The 23,794-nt window shown below is 43.5% G+C and overlaps 2 protein-coding genes across 2 annotated transcripts in view; one reads left to right on the forward strand and one right to left on the reverse strand.

Annotated features, from left to right (window-relative positions):
• The window catches only part of LOC310959216 (uncharacterized protein), a 64,154-nt gene extending 61,049 nt beyond the window's left edge, over nt 1-3,105 (forward strand). Inside the window, exon 14 of the mRNA XM_083930483.1 lies at nt 149-3,105. Within this exon, the coding sequence (XP_083786609.1) occupies nt 149-271 (123 nt within the window). The 3' untranslated portion in view covers nt 272-3,105. The remainder of the gene's footprint in view (nt 1-148) is intronic.
• Nucleotides 3,106-12,228: 9,123 nt separating this feature from the next.
• tmem109 (transmembrane protein 109) overlaps nt 12,229-23,794 on the reverse strand; it is a 129,403-nt gene continuing 117,837 nt past the window's right edge. Inside the window, exon 3 of the mRNA XM_083934055.1 lies at nt 12,229-12,862. Coding sequence (XP_083790181.1) covers nt 12,489-12,862 — 374 coding nt within the window. The 3' untranslated portion in view covers nt 12,229-12,488. The remainder of the gene's footprint in view (nt 12,863-23,794) is intronic.

Consider the following 23,794-nt stretch of genomic DNA (forward strand, 5'->3'; position numbering starts at 1 on the left):
ATAACCCTGAGTGGACTCCCTCTTTGTTATATTCCCTGAACCAGCTTGTGACAGTTAAAACATATTGAACAATCTAAGAAAAAAGGCACTGTCAAATTCATGTAAATGGGAAAATTAACTCAACATGCATTTTATTTACACCACCCAGGTGGAAGCTGCATCCTCTCCTGTGGCTCCTGTGCCTCCTTCCTCCATCGACATGCTGAGCTCCTCTGACGGTGCCTACCAGTTCAAGATTGACGAAGGCAAAAACTCCACAAGCTTCCTGTAGGGATGCTGACTCCTGGAGCAGCCTCCTCCCAGTCCTTCCTCACTTTGATGTCACAGAGCTCATCTGTGACCAGGTGCAGGTGGAAACAACAAACAATTAATATATATTATATTCTTTGCCTCCTTGTGTTGATCAGTATTTAAATCCCTGTATGACTAAAGATAATGTGTTAGGCTAAATTAGCAAATATTTCTGGTATAAACTCTCCTGGCTCACCCGGCTGAGTTTTGGCAGTAAGAGTTATTATTTGGGGATCCAATTTCCAGAGGTGAGGAGACAAAGAAATTAGGTGCTTTCTTGAAGTGTGAGCATGTGGCATAGACATGAAGATTTACTCACCATACATTGAAATGTCAACAGGGCTGGGTTCTTTTTTAAAACATTTTTTAATCTACATTTCCACTGATTGTAGTCCTTTTTTTTTAGGGAAACCCACTGACTCACTTAACGGTAGTATGTAACAAATAAGTTGCTTTGTGGTGTGTTCAGACCAAACTGGAAGGAAATGTTTTTTTTTAGTTCAATGAATTTGGCTTCTAAAGTATTTTTTGAGGCTGACCAGAGGTTTGTAGCTGCTAACATCAGGCACTGACTGTGTATGTGTGTGTAAAAGCTCTCAGTGATTTCAAACTTAACAGCACCTAACACATCAGCTTCAAAATCTGTCCCTGTCCATCGTTGTCTTTCCATGGACCTGGTCTGTAATTGTGCCACCACCAGCTTCCCATCCAGCGCCTGTTCTCGCCAGAAAGTGGCCATGGCAGTTACTTGCAATACCAACACGCTTAACACAAAGAACGCAAAGTAACACCACCCACTTAGTCTTTATCATGACAAGAGTTTTGCCACCCACAGTCCCGGGTCCAAGCTGTTATCTGTGTACCTCAGGTTAGCTTATTTACTAATGTCATTTAGGAAGCTCTTTTTGTACAACTAGTGTATTCAATTAACCACCAGCTACAGGGAAATGGCATCAGACAAGTGTGTGGAGTTTTGTGGTTGGGAGAATATACTGAATACAGCTTTATTTTCACGTTCACCTTTGTCAAAATCACAAGCTTGGGGAAAATGGCTGACTTTCTGACAGAATTAAGACAGAAATGGTTCTTCTTGGTAGTTATGTTAGTTGCCATGGCGAAGTCCTTCCTCGGTTTAAGGGTAACGCTCAATTGTTTTTTTCACGTTGTTTTTGGCGCTGTTGCTTCCTGGTTTATTCTATTTCTGGTTCAAAAGTCACTGCCGCAGAGTGGGGAGGGGGAGTTCTAATCCACGGAGCATGCACAGATGCTAAACCCCATAACACTTTGGGTCAGCTGTTGACATGCATGAATGATTGGGGTATATCTAGGTCTGTTAACCTGGGTATGTTTGAGTATGCCCTTAAACTGCATGTAAATGCACTGAGTGAGTTTCTTCACATACATGAATATCTTACAGCTTTTCATCAGACTCTATTTCAGTACCAGAGAAAAAGCACCCACCTTAGGGTCCCTAGTATATAAGCTGATGTTGCAGTTCAATGGTGCATTTTCACAACCGACAAATCACAAAAGAACTGGAAATGTGGCCCTTTAGGTCCGAGGGCCCTGGGATAACAGGGCCCCCGGACCACTTTGCCCAGTTGGTAATCAGCCTTAGCCCTGGGTCTGGAGTCCTGTTGGGGTCTCAGATATGGCACGACCAGTTGGGTTCAGCTGGTTTGGGTCTTAAAGAGCCAAGTACGGCCTGGGTATTAGCAGAACATCAGATCATTTGAGCTGTATGAAGCAGAATTGCTCAAACAAAAGCTACCTCATTTCTGTACTCTATGCCTCAACACTGTCAAGTTTGTATTGGTCAATGGTATGCATTTGTGTGTCAAAGTCTAAATGACATCACCACAAACCCCTTGAATCCTCTGATAGTAATAATTCCATTAAAATGACCTGGCTTTGGTGTGAGGTTAAGCTGTTGTAAATAATAACAGAACCGTAAGAATGCTACCACAACACTTTGACTGCCTTTTAGGGTGGCCTCGTGCCTCCTTACTATTACTGCAAAAATAACATATCACTCATTATCAATGTAGACCCTGTGTCTCAGCCATTTATCACCAAACCACAGTCAAGCAGAAAGCAGCAGCATCTATATAGATAAAACCTTTGTGTTAAGATAGAGTAGCAAGTTAGGTGTCTCCACACTAACACGTCTTTAGCTGAGGTGCATTGCTTTTCTTTGATAGCAATTGTATTCAACAATTATAGCCTGTTGAGTGTCTAGAATGTTGACCTGAAAACAACTAACAGGCATTCATTGAACTGTAAATAGCATCACAAATGCCTTTCTTTACACTATTGTAGTCTTGCATTTTGTTTCTGGAGGTGAGAAAATACAGTGAACCTTGATCCCCACAGGGGATGCAGATTAGAGGTTGATGATCTTAGGTCAGCTGGATTCAGTTTAAATCCTGCACATGATGTCAGGGCAACACATTAAACTGGGACAAACAAGTTCTGAACAGCCAGATAAGGACTGTTATTTTGTTTGGTGTTATACCTTTGTGTCCTAGATCTGTGGTCCCTCACGTAGCAATGGTAAGATGGAATGTGGTTCACATAATGTTAAAAATGTGGTTTTTTTTTATTGTTGTTCTTTTGTAAATGTAGTTTGATGGTTATGGGGGTTAATGGAGACACCGTCAGACATTTTTGTGGTGTTTTGGTCTCTTCAGTTCCACCTCGGGATTATATCAACATTGGTTTCCTACCTCTTATTTTATATCTAAAATTATATAGTATACATACTGTATATGGATGTGCAACTTTGTGACAATAAAACTACGCATGAATACGAAATCCTGGTGTTTCTTTAATTTTTAAATCAAAGCTGTGTTGGCTGCTCAAGAAATTCACTATTTAAAAATAAACAATTACAGCTGGTGAGAAAATTACATATGACTATATGACAGTGTTTGGATATGCAGAATCTTTATTGAAAGCTATATTTAAAAAAAAAGAATAATACACCGACAGGGTGTTTTGAGGGGTAGAGAATGCAAATATTGCTTTTCCATAAAAAAATATATTTAGTCTGAATTAATATTTTTAGGTTTGACAATGACTTTCTGTCCTGTTCTGTTTCCGTTGTAGTAGCCAATAGCGTTGCAGGTTGCCAGGGTTGTATGTTGTTCGGCGCAGCTACACCATCTCTGTATTCATTGTCACAACACCACTGCCTGAAAGCTGTCTTTGTGCAAACTTCAGTGTCTCCATCTGCCTTCAGCCTCACTGTCACTGCTGTGGAAGCTGCTGCTCTGCTCACACCGATCAGGCTTCAGAAACAAGAATCCTTTTGAGTTGAGAGCTAGCTAATGGATTCCACAGCACTCAAAGAAAGACTGGCTAACGTTAAATACTGCTGTCAAATTAAATGATTAGTCCAAATTAGTCATTACCCTGTAGGATTCATCACTCGACATGGAGCAGGCTGATCACTGACACACTCGCCAACGAACCTGACAGCTGCTGGAATCATTTTTTGTTTTGTTGACTGTTTTTGGCGGTGTTCTGCTCATTCTCCATACTCAACCTTTAATATACTCACTGATGAAAGCACAGTGGCCCTCATTTATCAATCTTGCGTGAAAACGGTTGCAGATCTGAGCGCAGAATTGGTCGTAGGAAAGGACCCACGTGTGATTTATGAAACATTCGTATCGGACCAATCTCAGCATATGAATGAGCGGGCCTTGATAAATGCGGCGGCTGAATTTGATCGTCATTAACATGTTAGGCCCTTAAATATTCCTGTTTCGGAGGCCTCGCCCACTGAGGTCAAACATGGAGACAAGGAAGACTGGGAAGAAAAGACACTTTTCCGACACAGAGATCGGCAAACTGACATCCGAGATGTGCTTTTTGGCAGTCTTAAGAGTGGAATAAAAGGGGCCCATAAAAACGCTGTATGGAAAAGAATAACGGAGGCAGTCAACCCGAAGCAGCGCTCCACTGTGACCCGTGTGCGTGTGTGCGCACTGCTGAACCTGCGCTCCTACTCTGTAGCCGGGTTTGCCAGCGGTGTTATTAGGTATTCCGTTAGAGGATAACCTTTGTCGTCTAGAAGAACCATACCAAAATGTTAATCATCTTATACCTTGTTTGATTTAATGCAATTTATCGAGGGTAGCCACTAACCGAGGAGATTACTTTGGCTCTGCAGTGCGACTTGCCCGCAACAGCGCGCCAACACATATATTCATCTTCAACCGCTTGTCCCTGTCGGGGTCGCGGTGGGCTGGAGCCGAGCTGTTTTGAAATATAAAAGAATCGTGTCCCCCTGGCCACCACGTTTAAAAGCGATAGCTTGGCATCACAAATCACCTGTACATTTATCGAGTGGTAGTTTTGGTGATTGGTGAATGCGTAATCATTCATGGATGGTGCCTTCAGACGCACATGAGTACAATCAATTGCTCCAACGACAATTTTTATTTTTTTTTTATTCGTTTTAAAAATCCGTTTTGATCTGTTCTTAATATGTGACTGCTTATGCTTAATAACAGCTGAGGTTTGTTAATTATTTTCAGCCAGATTTTGCTGTTTGCTGTGTACGCAAATACACAGGCTGAAATTTGCGTACACGATCTCAGACCAGACATGAGATTTGATCGTAGCTCCCGCTCAAGTCCAAATTGATAAATGCCGAAGTTGGCCAGGAAATGGTCGTACGCATGTTTTTCTGCCGTACGTTTGTTTGATAAATGAGGGCCAGTATGTGGGTCCTACATTATAAAGGCACAGAGGGAAGCCAAACACTGTTCTTCTACCCACACTGTCACACACAGTGTGGAGGAGATGACGACAGCCTTCACGCAGCCTCCTCCGTGAGTAGCAAGAAATGGTGCAAGATCAGCTAGAAAAAAAAATGTCATCACCCAGCTGGCAGACCGAGGTGCAAGAGGCCGGAGGGAAATCACACGTCCATGTCAGGATGAGTGGCCATCCCGACCATCAAGTACCAAGGTCTGTCAGTGCTCCAACTTAATGTAGAGGGCCTCACCACCGCCAAAATGGAAGTCATCTACTATCTCGCTGACTCCCACAAAGTAGCAGCCGTCCTCCTACAGGAGACACGATGTGACAGTGACAACTTCCTCAAACTGCCCGGTTTCCAGCTTGCTGGGTCTACCCACAGCAAACAGCATGGTCTTGCAACCTTTGTAAGGAACAACCTTAGTTGGACAGCCACTGGCGAATCTCCACTAGGCTCGATATCGAGTGGCTGTCCACTAAGGTGCAGACCACATCGGTTGTCAATGTCTACAAGCCCCCACCATCAAATGCTGACCATGGCATCACTCCCATCGGCACCTGTACCCGCCATCTACGCAGGGGACAACTGCCAACACATAGACTGGGGTTACAGCCATACTACACCAAATGGAGAGACATTAAGCCAATGTGCCTCCAGTGCCAATGTGCTGCTGCTGTTCGACCCCAAAGAACCTCCAAGCTTCTTTTCAGCACGCTAGAATACCCACACCAACCCGGACTTGGCCTTCGCTGTGTGTCAAACGGCTCAAAAGCCAGAGAGACGTGTCCTGGATAGGTTCCCCCACTCACACCACCGACCGTTCATCATAAAGGTCCCATCCCTGGTGCAGCCAGCAGCAGGGAAACCCGTCAGGAGAGGGTACTTTCGTAAGGCAAATTGGCAGTCATTCACTGAGGAGACAGAAAGAACATCATCCTGCCTCCCAGACCCAGACAACACCGACGTGGACACCAGGTACGCAGCTTACTGCAGAGTACTCCTTGGGGCAGCAAGGGAAACCAACCCCCGTGGCTTTAACGCTAACTATATCCCGGGCTTGGATGAAGAATGCAGCCACCTCCTGCATGCCCACTAGCAGGCAAGCTCCAGGGAGGAAGTTGATGAATCTGCAACGTCACTCCTGCATAAGCTAGATGCCACCCGAAGGTCAAGGTGGACTGAAGTAGTTCAGTCAATTGACTTCAACCACTCCAGCCATAAGGCGTGGCGGACAATAAACCAGCTGACAGGCAGAACACCATCGACCTCCCGGTGCCCAATAACAGCAAATGCCATCGCATCCCAGCTCCTTGAGAACGGCTGTTTCCCTGATGCTGATAAGAACTTTGCCCGCAGAACATCACACCAGTTGACTTCCCTGTGTAGAGCGGCTAGTGTGGACGCCAACTTGTCAGGGGAATTTACAACAGCTGAACTCCAGACTGCCTTGAGTAAGATCAAACAAGGGATGGCACCAGGCCATGATTACATCCACCCTGAGTTTGTGATTCACCAGAGTGCAAGAACATCTGCATGGCTCTACTCATTCTACTCGGCATGCCTCCGGAGGTCCAAGCTCCCAAAGATATGGCGCCGCGCTGCTGTCATAGCCCTTCCAAAACCACACAAGCCTGCTGAAGACCCCAAATCCTACCGACCCATCTCACTGCTCTGCATCCCATTCAAAATCCTGGAGAGGCTGATCCATAATCCCATCGAGCCAATAGTGGACCCCCAACTCCCATGGGAACAAGCTGGCTTCCGGTGCGGACGGTCAACGGTTGACCAGGTGACACTGCTCACCCAAGACATCAAGGACAGCTTTCAGGAAATACAGAAGGCTGGAGTACTCTCACTGCCGCTTACAACACCGTCTGGCACCGTGGACTCCACCTAAAGCTATTAAAGATCATTCCCGACCGGCACATGGTGAAGTTCATCATGGAGATGGTGACGAACCGTAGCTCCACTTTAAAGACCAGTGACGGTCAATGCAGCAGGCTTAGGAGGCTGAGGAATGGTGTTCCACAGGGGTCTGTCCTCGCACCGATGTTGTTCAACATTTACATCCACGACATACTAGAGACAACATCCCGGAAATATGGCTACGCTGACGACCTGGCCATTATGATGAGATGACCAACATGGGAGCAGATGCAGGCCGGCCTAAACCAGGACATGGACACCCTGGTAGCCTACCTGCGTGAGTGGCGTTTACAGCTCAGCATCAGCAAGACAGTTTCAGCAGCTTACTACCTGAACAACAGTGAAGCCAGACGGGAACTGGACATATTCGTTCCAGCAAGCCCCGCGGTACCTTGCCGTACGCCTTGATAGATCTCTAACATTCAAACAACACCTTAAAGAAGTGACGGCCAAAGTGTCATCAAGGGTCGCACTAATTCGACGTCTTGCTGGTACTAGTTCGGGTGCAACTGCCAAGGTGCTTCGAATATCAACACAAGCTCTTGTCTTCTCCACAGCTGAATACTGTGCCTCAGCCTGGTGCAGAAGCACACGCGCCAGGAAAGTCGACACTGCCATAAACACTGCCCTTCGGACCATAACTGGCTGCCTGAAACCTACCCCTCTGTCCCATCTGCAAACACTAGCGAGAATTGCCCCGGCCGACCTCCGACGAGAGGCTGCTACCCTTGCTCTTGCAAGGAAAGCCCAAAGACACAACGGGCATATCCTGCACAATACCACCACAACAGCACTGCCTCCTGAAGTCCCGCCACCCATACAACAAGGCGGTACAAGAGCTGCTCAGGTCCATCCCTGAGGACCTGGCTACAGAGGCATGGGTGGCGGCAGCCTTGAAGCAGGAGTGGGAGTCAGCGGGGCCCTCATGAACCCACCGTTACATCCATGACCCTGGAGGCAGTCTTGAAGGAGAGGATTGCCACGCCGGCAATGGACTCCGGCTGAGTCGCCTGCGAACTGGGGTCGGACGTTACAAAGCATCAATGAGGAAGTGGGGGCTGGCAGACAGAGCAGCGTGTGAGTGTGGGGAGCCAGAGCAGACCGCTGAGCACATAATCACCACCTGTCCCCTGTATAAACCACCCTCGGAGGCTGGCCTCTTCGATGTGGGAACTGAGATGAGAACGTGGCTAAATTCTACTGAGATGGACATTTGATGATGACACACGAAAGAAGAAGAAGTCACACACAGAGCTAGATCATCGGCCATTGAGTAGTTTAGGCTGGTGTGGGAAAGATGTAGGGGAATAGGGCACTCTCAACTGGAGTACCTAGAGACGGAGAGGCCGTGAAGGGTCAACCAAGCCAATTATGGGCCCCCAAAATGTTGAGGTGAAACCTTGCCGTCATACCAGATAACTGATGGATTTTTTAGTGGGCTGTTCCCTGGTGGGAGTCTAGAAAGTGAATTGGCATGAAGCGCTCTTGTCAGTTTTACTTGAAAAGACTAAAATCAAGATATAGCCCGTAAATCCAGGCCCACATCTATCCAGACGTAGGGTCCTGGAACGATCAATAGACCTTCGCAACTCGAGGAGCGGCACCAACGCACGCAGTTCAAAATACCACTAGTTGCAATTGGATATCACTACGACAACTACGACCAAACAGAGCAATGAACATGGTGATGTATCGGTGTTTAGCGACCAGCAGGGCTAACTGGTAAATTAAACATCTCGTATCAGTAAAACAGCAAATCAGATCAGAATCAAAAATACTTTAATAATCCCAGGGGGAAATTATTTTCATTACAAAACTCAAGGTATACTAACAACAAATATTATACAGACAATATATATTAGAACAGAACAGAATATATATATATATATATATCCAGTTGATCCAAAATAAAGAGCTCATAGTACCATATTACCCGACTAGATTGCTGCGCTCTGAGAATGCAGGACTACTTGTCGTTCCTAGAGTCTCCAAAAGTAGAATGTGTCCCCATATTTAAGAGTAAACTCAAAACTTTCCTTTTTGATAAAGCTTACAGCTAGGGCTTACAAGCCCTTAACAATGTTGTTATTTTTAAAATGCTTTTGTACATTGCCCATAACAACAGAGGGGAGACCCGGCTTGAATCTTCTCCTCTCCATAAGCCCGTTCCGTCTCGACCCTCCTCTACTGCCCTGATGTTGCTTCCCACCTCTGTGTCCCAGGTGTGTTTTTCTCCGGAGTTCGGGTTGAATATCAGCTGGTCTGGCCGCTATGCCAGCAGGCATTAGGGCGATCTACTGTTCTCTGGAGTAAACAAAGAAAGCGTGTCCCGGTGGAAGCGGCAATGATAAAAACAACACAAAAAGAAACACGAAAAAATCAAAAGTAACCACATTGTAGAGGGCAGAACTTCCTAGAAGTTAGGGTGGAGAAACAGAACGAACAAAAGGAGAATCAAAGTTTAAGTTTAAAAAAGCAAACAAAGGCTGGAGTAGAAACAGGCAGCATGCACACTACATGAAATACATCTTTCTTACAAAGTAAAGATTTGAGGGCCAACTTCAGGTCATTTTTTAAAGAAAGAGCAAAGTCCAGGTCGTTTAGAGTCCAGGCCAAAGCCGCTTCAAACAGCTGCTGTTCATCCTCCGCAGACATCATTGTTGTTTACTTTTTACTCTACAGTCCTCCGCTCTACCAACTGAGCCATCGAAGGGGCTACAACAACTCCGCATCACTGCCGTCATCTGTTACCCCCACCCATAACAGAAAGTATGATTTGATTGGTCAGTTAGGTTTAAAGGGTGACTCCCGGAATGCCTGAAACAAAACAGCAATAAATATCATGATGAAACCATAAAAGAGCACAAAGAACAAAGAAAAATTCATGTCTTTTGGTTCTACTTGTTGTTGCTTTAGGGATACTTGTGCTTCTGGAACAGCTTAGGCTTATTAGTCACTAAGATACTTTAAAATGATCCAAACTGTGTTTGATTGATGAGGCCTGTGATGAATCAGCTTCCCCAAATTCCCATTGTGCATCTAAAACAAGAGGTGATAGACTAAGGCTCCATTCACACTGCAGGTCTTAAGGCACATTTTTTGTTTGTCTGTTCACATTACATCTTTAAATGTGGCCTGTCTGTGGATTACTGTGTGAACAGTTCACCCTCCTGAAGTGACCCGCATGTTCAGTTGATCATTGATGACATCACATGTCTCTTTGACATCAAAGAGGCCTGCCACACTAAGCGTTTGGCCTTTTATCCTCTAGCATCTGTTTCTACTTCCTCTACTTCCTCCTACTTCCTCTATCTCCCCCACAAGGTGCTCTTACCCCAAAATTCCACCAGATAAGGGAGCATTGCATTCTGCCTCTGCTGTGGTTCGGTTCCGTCCCACCGGGAGCTGTTCAAAAACGAAGCTCAGCCAGCGCAGCTTTTACTTTACTAGACAATTAATGAATGCCTTTCCTATGTCTGATTTCCTGCATGGCTCGAGTTGCAAGAGACGTTTCTGAGACATGCTGAGCAGAGGAACTTGAGCCAGGCAGGAAGTCATATACCAAAAAATCCTGAAGCATCTGCAGTGAATAACTTCAAATCATTTATCAAATCACTACATCAGCAAACACACATTGAACTACATGGCCTTACCCATGGCTGAAGAACAAAAATTGAGCAACCAGCAAGTCCACAGTAAAAGTAACCTTTTATTTGTCTACAGTTTCTTCATATGTCCATGACTGTAAAGATTATTGCGTGATCCATGGATGTCAGAACCATTGTATGTGGACGGAACAAGTCAGGATTTAGAGTCATCACCCATTCCACTCTCACCACCTGCCTCAGTGATGTCAAAACTTGGATGCAACACAACCTTCTTAAACTCAACTGCAATAAATCTCCCTCAAAACGTCACCCCCTCCACTTACGCTCACCATTCACAAATTCACTCTTGCTTCTAACCTCTCACTACTTCTCTTTTTTGGATGTTGTTTTTGTTTTTATTTAGTTGCTCTTGTCAAAACGTCTTTGAGCACCTGGAAAAGCGCTTTATAAATTTGATGTATTATTATAATTATCATAGCACTGAGACAGCACTGGTAGAAATGACTAACGACCTTCTAATAGCTTCAGATAAAGGACTTGTCTCTCTACTTGTTTTACTAGATCTTAGTGCTGCCTTCGACACTATTGACCATCGCATCCTGCTACAGAGACTGGAGCATCTAATTGGCATTAAAGGAACCGCACTGAGCTGGTTTAAGTCGTATTTATCAGATAGATCTCAGTTTTTACATGTCAACGACAAATCCTCCATGCACACTAAAGTTAGTCACAGGGCCCCACAGGGTTCTGTCCTTGGACCGATTCTATTCACCTTATATATGCTTTCCTTGGACCTGGAAATATTATAAGGACAAACATTCTGGATCAGTATCGAATTGGTCCAAAATGCTGCAGCTTGTGTACTGACTAAAACCAATCCAAAGAGAACCTTTTTCTCCTGTATTAGCTTCTCTGCACTGGCTACCTGTAAAATCTAGAATAGAATTTAAAATCCTTCTTCTCACCTACAAAGCTATTATTGATCAGGCTCTGTCATATCTTAAAGAGCCCATAGTACCTAGGGTTACTTGTGGTTCCTAGAGTCTCTAAAAGTAGAATGGAAATAAGATAGTGATGTAAAATGAAGCTTCATGAAGCATTAGTTGTATTTGTTGAGTCCACTAGATGGAGCTCTTGGTTCAAAGAAAAAGCCTCCATAAATGGTGATTCAGTGTTATTTCAACCCTTTGGTGAACATAGAGCTCCATTTAGAGGACTCAGAAAATAAAGACAATGAAGCTTCATTTGGACATCACTAACTTCAGCTACCAAGCTCCTCTCCTGTGGAACCAGTTGTTGTTTAGGAGGAAGGGACCATCTCCACACTTAAGAGTAGACTTAAAACTTTCCTCTTTGATAAAACTTATAGTTAGGGGCAGCTCAGGTTTTCCTTGGACCAGCCCTTAGTTGTGCTGCTAGGTCTACTCTGCTGGTGTCTTCCTGTGATACTCTGAGCTCTCCTCCTCTCTCTCTATCTGTATCCTTCATGTCCCATTAATGCATGTTACTAACTTCACTTCCAACCCGGAGTCCTGCTGAGCTACTACATATGTGCTTCACATAGAGGCATGAGCATGGTAACAATCCAACTTTCAGAAAAAAATATATATGAGTGTTTTCCAAAATGTTTCTTTATTGTAGTAAATGGACTTTTTTTTTTTTCAAAGTGGAAAAAACAAAGACTAACAAATCACTACTTCAGGAATGAGGAAGTTGTCATATTGTATCCATAACAAATCAGGAGCAAATAATTACTTATTTAAGACATTATAGAAAACTGTAGAAAAGTTTCTCCTTGAAGTTGCAGAAAACCTAAAAGGACACAAGTGCTCCATCATTTGTACATGTGGCATCAGGAAGGAAAAACAAAGAGAAGACAACACTTCTACCCTTTACTCCTCTGTCCTCCTCCACCTCTCCATCTCCCTCAGGCGTCTCTCCAGGATTTTCACGTGCTCTTCCAGGTGGGCCGTTTTATCAGCTGCATTAGAGCCCCTCAAAGTCCCAACACCCAAAACCACGCAGACGCACACCAGGACTGCCAATCGGACAGCCATGGTGTCCGTGCCCACGCTGTGATCGCTCAGGATGAGTCCGAAACACACCAAAGCCACACCCACTTTCAGCAACCACAGAGTCCGTCGCAGAGTGGAGGCAACCAATCGGAAAATGAAGGAGATAAGCCAGTATCCAATCAGAGCCATGAGAACCCACTGGGTAACAAAGATCAGCCCCTTTGGAGTCACTTTGCTGATGGGATAACCAACTGTGGAAAACAGAATCACAAAGATAGCAAGAAAGAGCAAAGAGAACAGTTTAGTAATGTTATATGTTTAATAGTAATATTATGTCATTATATCATATCCTTAATGTTCAAAAAAGAAAAAGTATTGCAGTGAGTAAAGATCTAAATTATTTCAGATGTCACAGATTTTGGTCAGCTAACTCCTTTGAGACTAATAATCAGATCTCCATATGGGAGTCTTTGTTCTAGTGTTGTCACGATACCAAAATTATGACTTTGGTACAGTCTGTGCTCTAATCAGACCATTTTCTACTAATATGAATAACATAGATATTGTAAATTATTTACAAAAATGTAGATGCTATGATTATATTACCATTAGTGATCTATAACTGGTGTTGTTGATGTTCTCCAGTGTGAACTGTTTGCATACAGAGATGTGTGAACCACATCAGACAGTTAAACAGTTAGCTTTACCCCTGACTGCCTCCTGCAATTCTGATGGTGAAAAACGTTAATTTGTCACAAAATAAACACTCACTTTTGTAATATTACATTCGGGACATTTATGTTTTCTATCTCTAACATGCAGCTCTCTGAACTCTTTGAACAAGTCTGCATGTCTTTCAGCTCCATGTTTCTCTAAGTTGGTAGTTGGTCAGACGGGCTTGGTGGTGTCTGTGGGCTTGACACTGTCGGCTGCGTTTTTGCTCCATGCACTCATGTCTGTCTCGCTCTGTGAGTGTCTGTCACTACGAAACCATGCCCACTCTGGCCGCAGGCAGTGATGAAGCGGAGAGAAGCTGCACACAGACACGCTTGCCCCGCTGTCACACAAAGTTCATAAAGTACCGATACTAATAAAACGTGAAATAGTATTCTTTCTAACGGCTGGGCACAGTGGTACCTTTCTAGTATCAGTTTACCCTGCAACACTAGTTTGTTCTAGGATTGTCAAAAAAATCGCTACTTAGAAAATAATCAATACTAAAAATTAGTATCGTATGAGATACTAACTTGCTAAAGTATCAATATTTTTGCCGTCAACAGTGCTGCCTCCTCCAGTTGACATGCAGCGTCCCACAGAAGCAGCCAGCTGCTGGAGGACCTTTAGCACCAGTTTTAGTAGAAAATGAACAAAGCAAAAGTGCAAAATTGATGTTGTTTGTATTGTTCCAATCTTTATTTTAATGATTCTGCCTTCATTATTTGTAATTTTCTCCCCATGCTATTGAAAATGGCATCAGGCATTGAGTATTATCCTGGGTATCGGTATCGACTTTGAAATTCTAGTATCGTGACAACCCTAGTATCAATATGTTAATTATGTAATTTTATGTAAAGATAATAAAAAATAATAAAGGACAGACGGAGTAGATTTGCTATACTTCAGGGTCAACCAATAGTGAATAATCCACAATAGATACTGTCCCATGGCCATGGCTTTCTCACCTTGTGAAGGGGAGTAGTAAGATCATGAAAAGGGAGCTTCAGATTTTGAGGAGGTGGGCAAACAAATCGATTCATGTAAAAATTTTAATTCTTATTTTTTAAGATTCTAAATCCATTCATTATTTCCCCCCAAAAAAAGAGGGGTTAAAAAAAAAAAAGCAGCTGGTACAGGGGCCAGTAGGTAAGTCTTTAAAACACTCTTTTAATAAACTCTGGGTTTCATAACTATGTTGTTGGTGCTTTGTTTTCTGTGTAGGGACTCTTCTCATGCTGCTGCAGAGGTTTGCTGTCATTTTCAGCAGTAATAGTGGTTAAAAAAGACGTTTGAATGCCTTCACCGTACTGCCCGGAGCTAATCATGTCTGGCTGTTAGCGACTCTCCCAGATTTCTCCGTTAGTTACACGAAAAAACATTTTTTGATGGTTTATTTGATGTATGTAATTGCTGTAAAAGACCATGGGATGATTTTGTGCTGGAATTACACATAAAGTATTTTACACATAGGATCTACATCGCTGCTCGTGGAGCTCTAAATGTAAACTGTGTCACACCTGCTTGGGAGGATTAGGAGAATTACTGGATTATTTCACCGTAGCACAGTAGCAGCATGGTGATGTTATGGTTAGCACTGTCGCCTCACAGCAAAAGGTTCTTGGTTCGTATCCCAGCTGGGGCCCTTCTGTGTTCTGTTCTTCTCCCTGTGTCTGCGTGGGTTTTCTCTGGGTTCTCCACCTGTCCTACTGTCATTACAGACAACTGAACTAACCAGACAGTCAACTGTCCTACTGTCATTACAGACACCTGAACTACCCAGACAGTCAACTGTCCTACTGTCATTACAGACGACTGAACTAACCAGACAGTAAACTGTCCTACTGGCATTACAGACACCTGAACTAACCAGACAGTCAACAGTCATACTGTCATTACAGACACCTGAACTAACCAGACAGTCAACCGTCCAACTGTAATTACAGACACCTGAAAAAATTAGACAGTCAACTGCACTACTGTCATTACAGACACCTGAATTAACCAGACAGTCAACTGTCCTACTGGCATTACAGGCAACTGAACTAACCAGACAGTCAACTGTCCTACTGTCATTACAGACACCTGAAATACCCAGACAGTCAACTGTCCTACTGTCATTACAGACACCTGAACTACCCAGACAGTCAACTGTTCTACTGTCATTACAGACACCTGAACTAACCAGACAGTCAACTGTCCTACTGGCATTACAGACACCTGAACTAACCAGACAGTCAACTGTCCTACTGTCATTACAGACACCTGAACTAATCAGACAGTCAACTGTCCAACTGTCATTACAGACACCTGAACTAATCAGACAGTCAACTGTCCTACTGTCATTACAGACACTGAACTAACCAGACAGTCAACTGTCCTTCTGTAATTACAGACACCTGAATTAACCAGACAGTCAACTGTCCTACTGTAATTACAGACACCTTAAAAAATTAGACAGTCAACTGCACTACTGTCATTACAGACACCTGAACTAACCAGACAGTCAACTGTCCTACTGTCATTACAGACACCTGAACTAACGAGAAAGTCAACTGTCCTACTGGCATTACAGACACATGAACTAACCCCAGACAGTCAACTATCCTACTGTCATTATGGACACCTGAACTAACCAGCCAGTCAACTGTCCTACTGGCATTACAGACACATGAACTAACCAGACAGTCAACTGTCCTACTGTCATTACAGACACCTGAAATACCCAGAAAGTCAACTGTCCAACTAGCATTACAGACACCTGAACTAACCAGACAGTCAACTGTCCTACTTTCATTACAGACACCTGAACTAACCAGACAGTCAACTGTCCTACTGGCATTACAGACAACTGAACTAACCCCAGACAGTCAACTGTCCTACTGTCATTATGGACACCTGAACTAACCAGACAGTCAACTGTCCTACTTTCATTACAGACACCTAAACTAACCAGACAGTCAACTGTCTTACTGGCATTTAAGACGCCTGAACAAACCAGACAGTCAACTGTTCTTCTGTCATTACAGACACCTGAACAAACCAGACAGTCAACTGTCCAACTGTCATTACAGACACCTGAACTAAACAGACAGTCAACTGTCCTACTGTCATTACAGACACCTGAATTAACCAGACAGTCAAATGTCCTACTGTAATTACAGACACCATAAAAAATTAGACAGTCAACTGCACTACTGTCATTACAGACACCTGAACTAACCAGAGTCAACTGTCCTACTGGCATTACAGACACCTGAACTAACCAGACAGTCAACTGTCCTACTGTTATTAAAGACAACTGAACTAACCAGACAATCAACTGTTCTACTGTTATTACAGACACATGAACAAACCAGACAGTCAACTGTCCTACTGTTATTACAGACAACTGAACTAACCAGACAATCAACTGTTCTACTGTTATTACAGACACATGAACAAACCAGACAGTCAACTGTCCTACTGGCATTACAGACACATGAACAAACCACACAGTCAACTGTCCTACTGGCATTACAGACACCTGAACTAACCCCAGAGAGTGAACTTCCCTACTGTCATTACAGACACCTGAACTCACCAGACAGTCAACTGTCCTGCTTTCATCACAAACACCTGAAATAAACAGAAAGTCAACTGTCCTACTGTCATTACAGACATCTGAACTAATCAGACAGTCAACTGTCCAACTGTCATTACATACACCTGAACTAATCAGACAGTCAACTGTCCTACTGTCATTACAGACACCTGAACTAACCAGACAGTCAACTGTCCTACTGTCATTACAGACACCTGAACTAACGAGAAAGTCAACTGTCCTACTGGAATTACACACACATGAACTAACCCCAGACAGTCAACTATACTACTGTCATTATGGACACCTGAACTAACCAGACAGTCAACTGTCCTACTTTCATTACAGACACCTAAACTAACCAGACAGTCAACTGTCCTACTGGCATTTAAGACGCCTGAACTAACCAGACAGTCAACTGTTCTTCTGTCATTACAGACACCTGAACTAACCAGACAGTCAACTGTCCAACTGTCATTACAGACACCTGAACTAATCAGACAGTCAACTGTCCTACTGTCATTACAGACACCTGAACTAACGAGAAAGTCAACTGTCCTACTGGCATTACAGACACATGAACTAACCAGACAGTCAACAGTCATACTGTCATTACAGACACCTGAACTAACCAGACAGTCAACCGTCCAACTGTAATTACAGACACCTGAAAAAATTAGACAGTCAACTGCACTACTGTCATTACAGACACCTGAATTAACCAGACAGTCAACTGTCCTACTGGCATTACAGGCAACTGAACTAACCAGACAGTCAACTGTCCTACTGTCATTACAGACACCTGAAATACCCAGACAGTCAACTGTCCTACTGTCATTACAGACACCTGAACTACCCAGACAGTCAACTGTTCTACTGTCATTACAGACACCTGAACTAACCAGACAGTCAACTGTCCTACTGGCATTACAGACACCTGAACTAACCAGACAGTCAACTGTCCTACTGTCATTACAGACACCTGAACTAATCAGACAGTCAACTGTCCAACTGTCATTACAGACACCTGAACTAATCAGACAGTCAACTGTCCTACTGTCATTACAGACACTGAACTAACCAGACAGTCAACTGTCCTTCTGTAATTACAGACACCTGAATTAACCAGACAGTCAACTGTCCTACTGTAATTACAGACACCTTAAAAAATTAGACAGTCAACTGCACTACTGTCATTACAGACACCTGAACTAACCAGACAGTCAACTGTCCAACTGGCATTACAGACACCTGAACTAACCAGACAGTCAACTGTCCTACTGTCATTACAGACACCTGAACTAACGAGAAAGTCAACTGTCCTACTGGCATTACAGACACATGAACTAACCCCAGACAGTCAACTATCCTACTGTCATTATGGACACCTGAACTAACCAGCCAGTCAACTGTCCTACTGGCATTACAGACACATGAACTAACCAGACAGTCAACTGTACTACTGTCATTACAGACACCTGAAATACCCAGAAAGTCAACTGTCCAACTAGCATTACAGACACCTGAACTAACCAGACAGTCAACTGTCCTACTTTCATTACAGACACCTGAACTAACCAGACAGTCAACTGTCCTACTGGCATTACAGACAACTGAACTAACCCCAGACAGTCAACTGTCCTACTGTCATTATGGACACCTGAACTAACCAGACAGTCAACTGTCCTACTTTCATTACAGACACCTAAACTAACCAGACAGTCAACTGTCTTACTGGCATTTAAGACGCCTGAACAAACCAGACAGTCAACTGTTCTTCTGTCATTACAGACACCTGAACAAACCAGACAGTCAACTGTCCAACTGTCATTACAGACACCTGAACTAAACAGACAGTCAACTGTCCTACTGTCATTACAGACACCTGAATTAACCAGACAGTCAAATGTCCTACTGTAATTACAGACACCATAAAAAATTAGACAGTCAACTGCACTACTGTCATTACAGACACCTGAACTAACCAGAGTCAACTGTCCTACTGGCATTACAGACACCTGAACTAACCAGACAGTCAACTGTCCTACTGTTATTAAAGACAACTGAACTAACCAGACAATCAACTGTTCTACTGTTATTACAGACACATGAACAAACCAGACAGTCAACTGTCCTACTGTTATTTCAGACAACTGAACTAACCAGACAATCAACTGTTCTACTGTTATTACAGACACATGAACAAACCAGACAGTCAACTGTCCTACTGGCATTACAGACACATGAACAAACCACACAGTCAACTGTCCTACTGGCATTACAGACACCTGAACTAACCCCAGAGAGTGAACTTCCCTACTGTCATTACAGACACCTGAACTCACCAGACAGTCAACTGTCCTACTTTCATCACAAACACCTGAAATAAACAGAAAGTCAACTGTCCTACTGTCATTACAGACATCTGAACTAATCAGACAGTCAACTGTCCAACTGTCATTACATACACCTGAACTAATCAGACAGTCAACTGTCCTACTGTCATTACAGACACCTGAACTAACCAGACAGTCAACTGTCCTACTGTCATTACAGACACCTGAACTAACGAGAAAGTCAACTGTCCTACTGGAATTACACACACATGAACTAACCCCAGACAGTCAACTATACTACTGTCATTATGGACACCTGAACTAACCAGACAGTCAACTGTCCTACTTTCATTACAGACACCTAAACTAACCAGACAGTCAACTGTCCTACTGGCATTTAAGACGCCTGAACTAACCAGACAGTCAACTGTTCTTCTGTCATTACAGACACCTGAACTAACCAGACAGTCAACTGTCCAACTGTCATTACAGACACCTGAACTAATCAGACAGTCAACTGTCCTACTGTCATTACAGACACCTGAACTAACGAGAAAGTCAACTGTCCTACTGGCATTACAGACACATGAACTAACCCCAGACAGTCAACTATCCTACTGTCATTATGGACACCTGAACTAACCAGCCAGTCATCTGTCCTACTGGCATTACAGACACATGAACTAACCAGACAGTCAACTGTTCTTCTGTCATTACAGACACCTGAACTAACAAGACAGTCAACTGTCCAACTGTCATTACAGACATCTGAACTAATCAGACAGTCAACTGTCCTACTGTCATTACAGACACCTGAACTAACGAGAAAGTCAACTGTCCTACTGTCATTACAGACACCTGAAATACCCAGACAGTCAACTGTCCTACTAGCATTACAGACACCTGAACTAACCAGACAGTCAACTGTCCTACTTTCATTACAGACACCTGAACTAACCAGACAGTCAACTGTCCTACTGGCATTACAGACAACTGAACTAACCCCAGACAGTCAACTGTCCTACTGTCATTATAGACACCTGAACTAACCAGACAGTCAACTGTCCTACTTTCATTACAGACACCTAAACTAACCAGACAGTCAACTGTCTTACTGGCATTTAAGACGCCTGAACTAACCAGACAGTCAACTGTTCTTCTGTCATTACAGACACCTGAACAAACCAGACAGTCAACTGTCCTACTGGCATTACAGACACATGAACAAACCACACAGTCAACTGTCCTACTGGCATTACAGACACCTGAACTAACCCCAGAGAGTGAACTTCCCTACTGTCATTACAGACACCTGAACTCACCAGACAGTCAACTGTCCTACTTTCATCACAAACACCTGAAATAAACAGAAAGTCAACTGTCCTACTGTCATTACAGACATCTGAACTAATCAGACAGTCAACTGTCCAACTGTCATTACATACACCTGAACTAATCAGACAGTCAACTGTCCTACTGTCATTACAGACACCTGAACTAACCAGACAGTCAACTGTCCTACTGTCATTACAGACACCTGAACTAACGAGAAAGTCAACTGTCCTACTGGAATTACACACACATGAACTAACCCCAGACAGTCAACTATACTACTGTCATTATGGACACCTGAACTAACCAGACAGTCAACTGTCCTACTTTCATTACAGACACCTAAACTAACCAGACAGTCAACTGTCCTACTGGCATTTAAGACGCCTGAACTAACCAGACAGTCAACTGTTCTTCTGTCATTACAGACACCTGAACTAACCAGACAGTCAACTGTCCAACTGTCATTACAGACACCTGAACTAATCAGACAGTCAACTGTCCTACTGTCATTACAGACACCTGAACTAACGAGAAAGTCAACTGTCCTACTGGCATTACAGACACATGAACTAACCCCAGACAGTCAACTATCCTACTGTCATTATGGACACCTGAACTAACCAGCCAGTCATCTGTCCTACTGGCATTACAGACACATGAACTAACCAGACAGTCAACTGTTCTTCTGTCATTACAGACACCTGAACTAACAAGACAGTCAACTGTCCAACTGTCATTACAGACATCTGAACTAATCAGACAGTCAACTGTCCTACTGTCATTACAGACACCTGAACTAACGAGAAAGTCAACTGTCCTACTGTCATTACAGACACCTGAAATACCCAGACAGTCAACTGTCCTACTAGCATTACAGACACCTGAACTAACCAGACAGTCAACTGTCCTACTTTCATTACAGACACCTGAACTAACCAGACAGTCAACTGTCCTACTGGCATTACAGACAACTGAACTAACCCCAGACAGTCAACTGTCCTACTGTCATTATAGACACCTGAACTAACCAGACAGTCAACTGTCCTACTTTCATTACAGACACCTAAACTAACCAGACAGTCAACTGTCTTACTGGCATTTAAGACGCCTGAACTAACCAGACAGTCAACTGTTCTTCTGTCATTACAGACACCTGAACAAACCAGACAGTCAACTGTCCAACTGTCATTACAGACACCTGAACTAACCCCAGACAGTCAACTATCCTACTGTCATTACAGACACCTAAAATAACCAGACAGTAAACTGTCCTACTGTCATTACAGACACCTGAACTAACCAGACAGTCAACTGTCCTACTGTCATTACAGACACCTGAACTAACGAGAAAGTCAACTTTCCTACTGGCATTACAGACACATGAACTAACCCCAGACAGTCAACTATCCTACTGTCATTATGGACACCTGAACTAACCAGCCAGTCATCTGTCCTACTGGCATTACAGACACATGAACTAACCAGACAGTCAACTGTCCTACTGTCATTACAGACACCTGAAATACCCAGACAGTCAACTGTCCTACTAGCATTACAGACACCTGAACTAACCAGACAGTCAACTGTCCTACTGGCATTACAGACAACTGAACTAACCCCAGACAGTCAACTGTCCTACTGTCATTATAGACACCTGAACTAACCAGACAGTCAACTGTCCTACTTTCATTACAGACACCTAAACTAACCAGACAGTCAACTGTCTTACTGGCATTTAAGACGCCTAAACTAACCAGACAGTCAACTATCCTACTGTCATTATGGACACCTGAACTAACCAGCCAGTCATCTGTCCTACTGGCATTACAGACACATGAACTAACCAGACAGTCAACTGTCCTACTGTCATTACAGACACCTGAAATACCCAGACAGTCAACTGTCCTACTAGCATTACAGACACCTGAACTAACCAGACAGTCAACTGTCCTACTTTCATTACAGACACCTGAACTAACGAGAAAGTCAACTGTCCTACTGGAATTACACACACATGAACTAACCCCAGACAGTCAACTATACTACTGTCATTATGGACACATGAACTAACCAGACAGTCAACTGTCCTACTTTCATTACAGACACCTAAACTAACCAGACAGTCAACTGTCCTACTGGCATTTAAGACGCCTGAACTAACCAGACAGTCAACTGTTCTTCTGTCATTACAGACACCTGAACTAACCAGACAGTCAACTGTCCAACTGTCATTACAGACACCTGAACTAATCAGACAGTCAACTGTCCTACTGTCATTACAGACACCTGAACTAACGAGAAAGTCAACTGTCCTACTGGCATTACAGACACATGAACTAACCCCAGACAGTCAACTATCCTACTGTCATTATGGACACCTGAACTAACCAGCCAGTCATCTGTCCTACTGGCATTACAGACACATGAACTAACCAGACAGTCAACTGTCCTACTGTCATTACAGACACCTGAAATACCCAGACAGTCAACTGTCCTACTAGCATTACAGACACCTGAACTAACCAGACAGTCAACTGTCCTACTTTCATTACAGACACCTGAACTAACCAGACAGTCAACTGTCCTACTGGCATTACAGACAACTGAACTAACCCCAGACAGTCAACTGTCCTACTGTCATTATAGACACCTGAACTAACCAGACAATCAACTGTCCTACTTTCATTACAGACACCTAAACTAACCAGACAGTCAACTGTCTTACTGGCATTTAAGACGCCTGAACTAACCAGACAGTCAACTGTTCTTCTGTCATTACAGACACCTGAACAAACCAGACAGTCAACTGTCCAACTGTCATTACAGACACTTGAACTAACCCCAGACAGTCAACTATCCTACTGTCATTACAGACACTTAAAATAACCAGACAGTAAACTGTCCTACTGTCATTACAGACACCTGAACTAACCAGACAGTCAACTGTCCTACTGTCATTACAGACACCTGAAATACCCAGACAGTCAACTGTCCTACTAGCATTACAGACACCTGAACTAACCAGACAGTCAACTGTCCTACTGGCATTACAGACAACTGAACTAACCCCAGACAGTCAACTGTCCTACTGTTATTATAGACACCTGAACTAACCAGACAGTCAACTGTCCTACTTTCATTACAGACACCTAAACTAACCAGACAGTCAACTGTCTTACTGGCATTTAAGACGCCTAAACTAACCAGACAGTCAA

The sequence above is a fragment of the Echiichthys vipera genome (assembly GCF_963691815.1).
Source record: "Echiichthys vipera genome assembly, chromosome: 2".
Lineage (NCBI taxonomy): Eukaryota > Metazoa > Chordata > Actinopteri > Perciformes > Trachinidae > Echiichthys > Echiichthys vipera.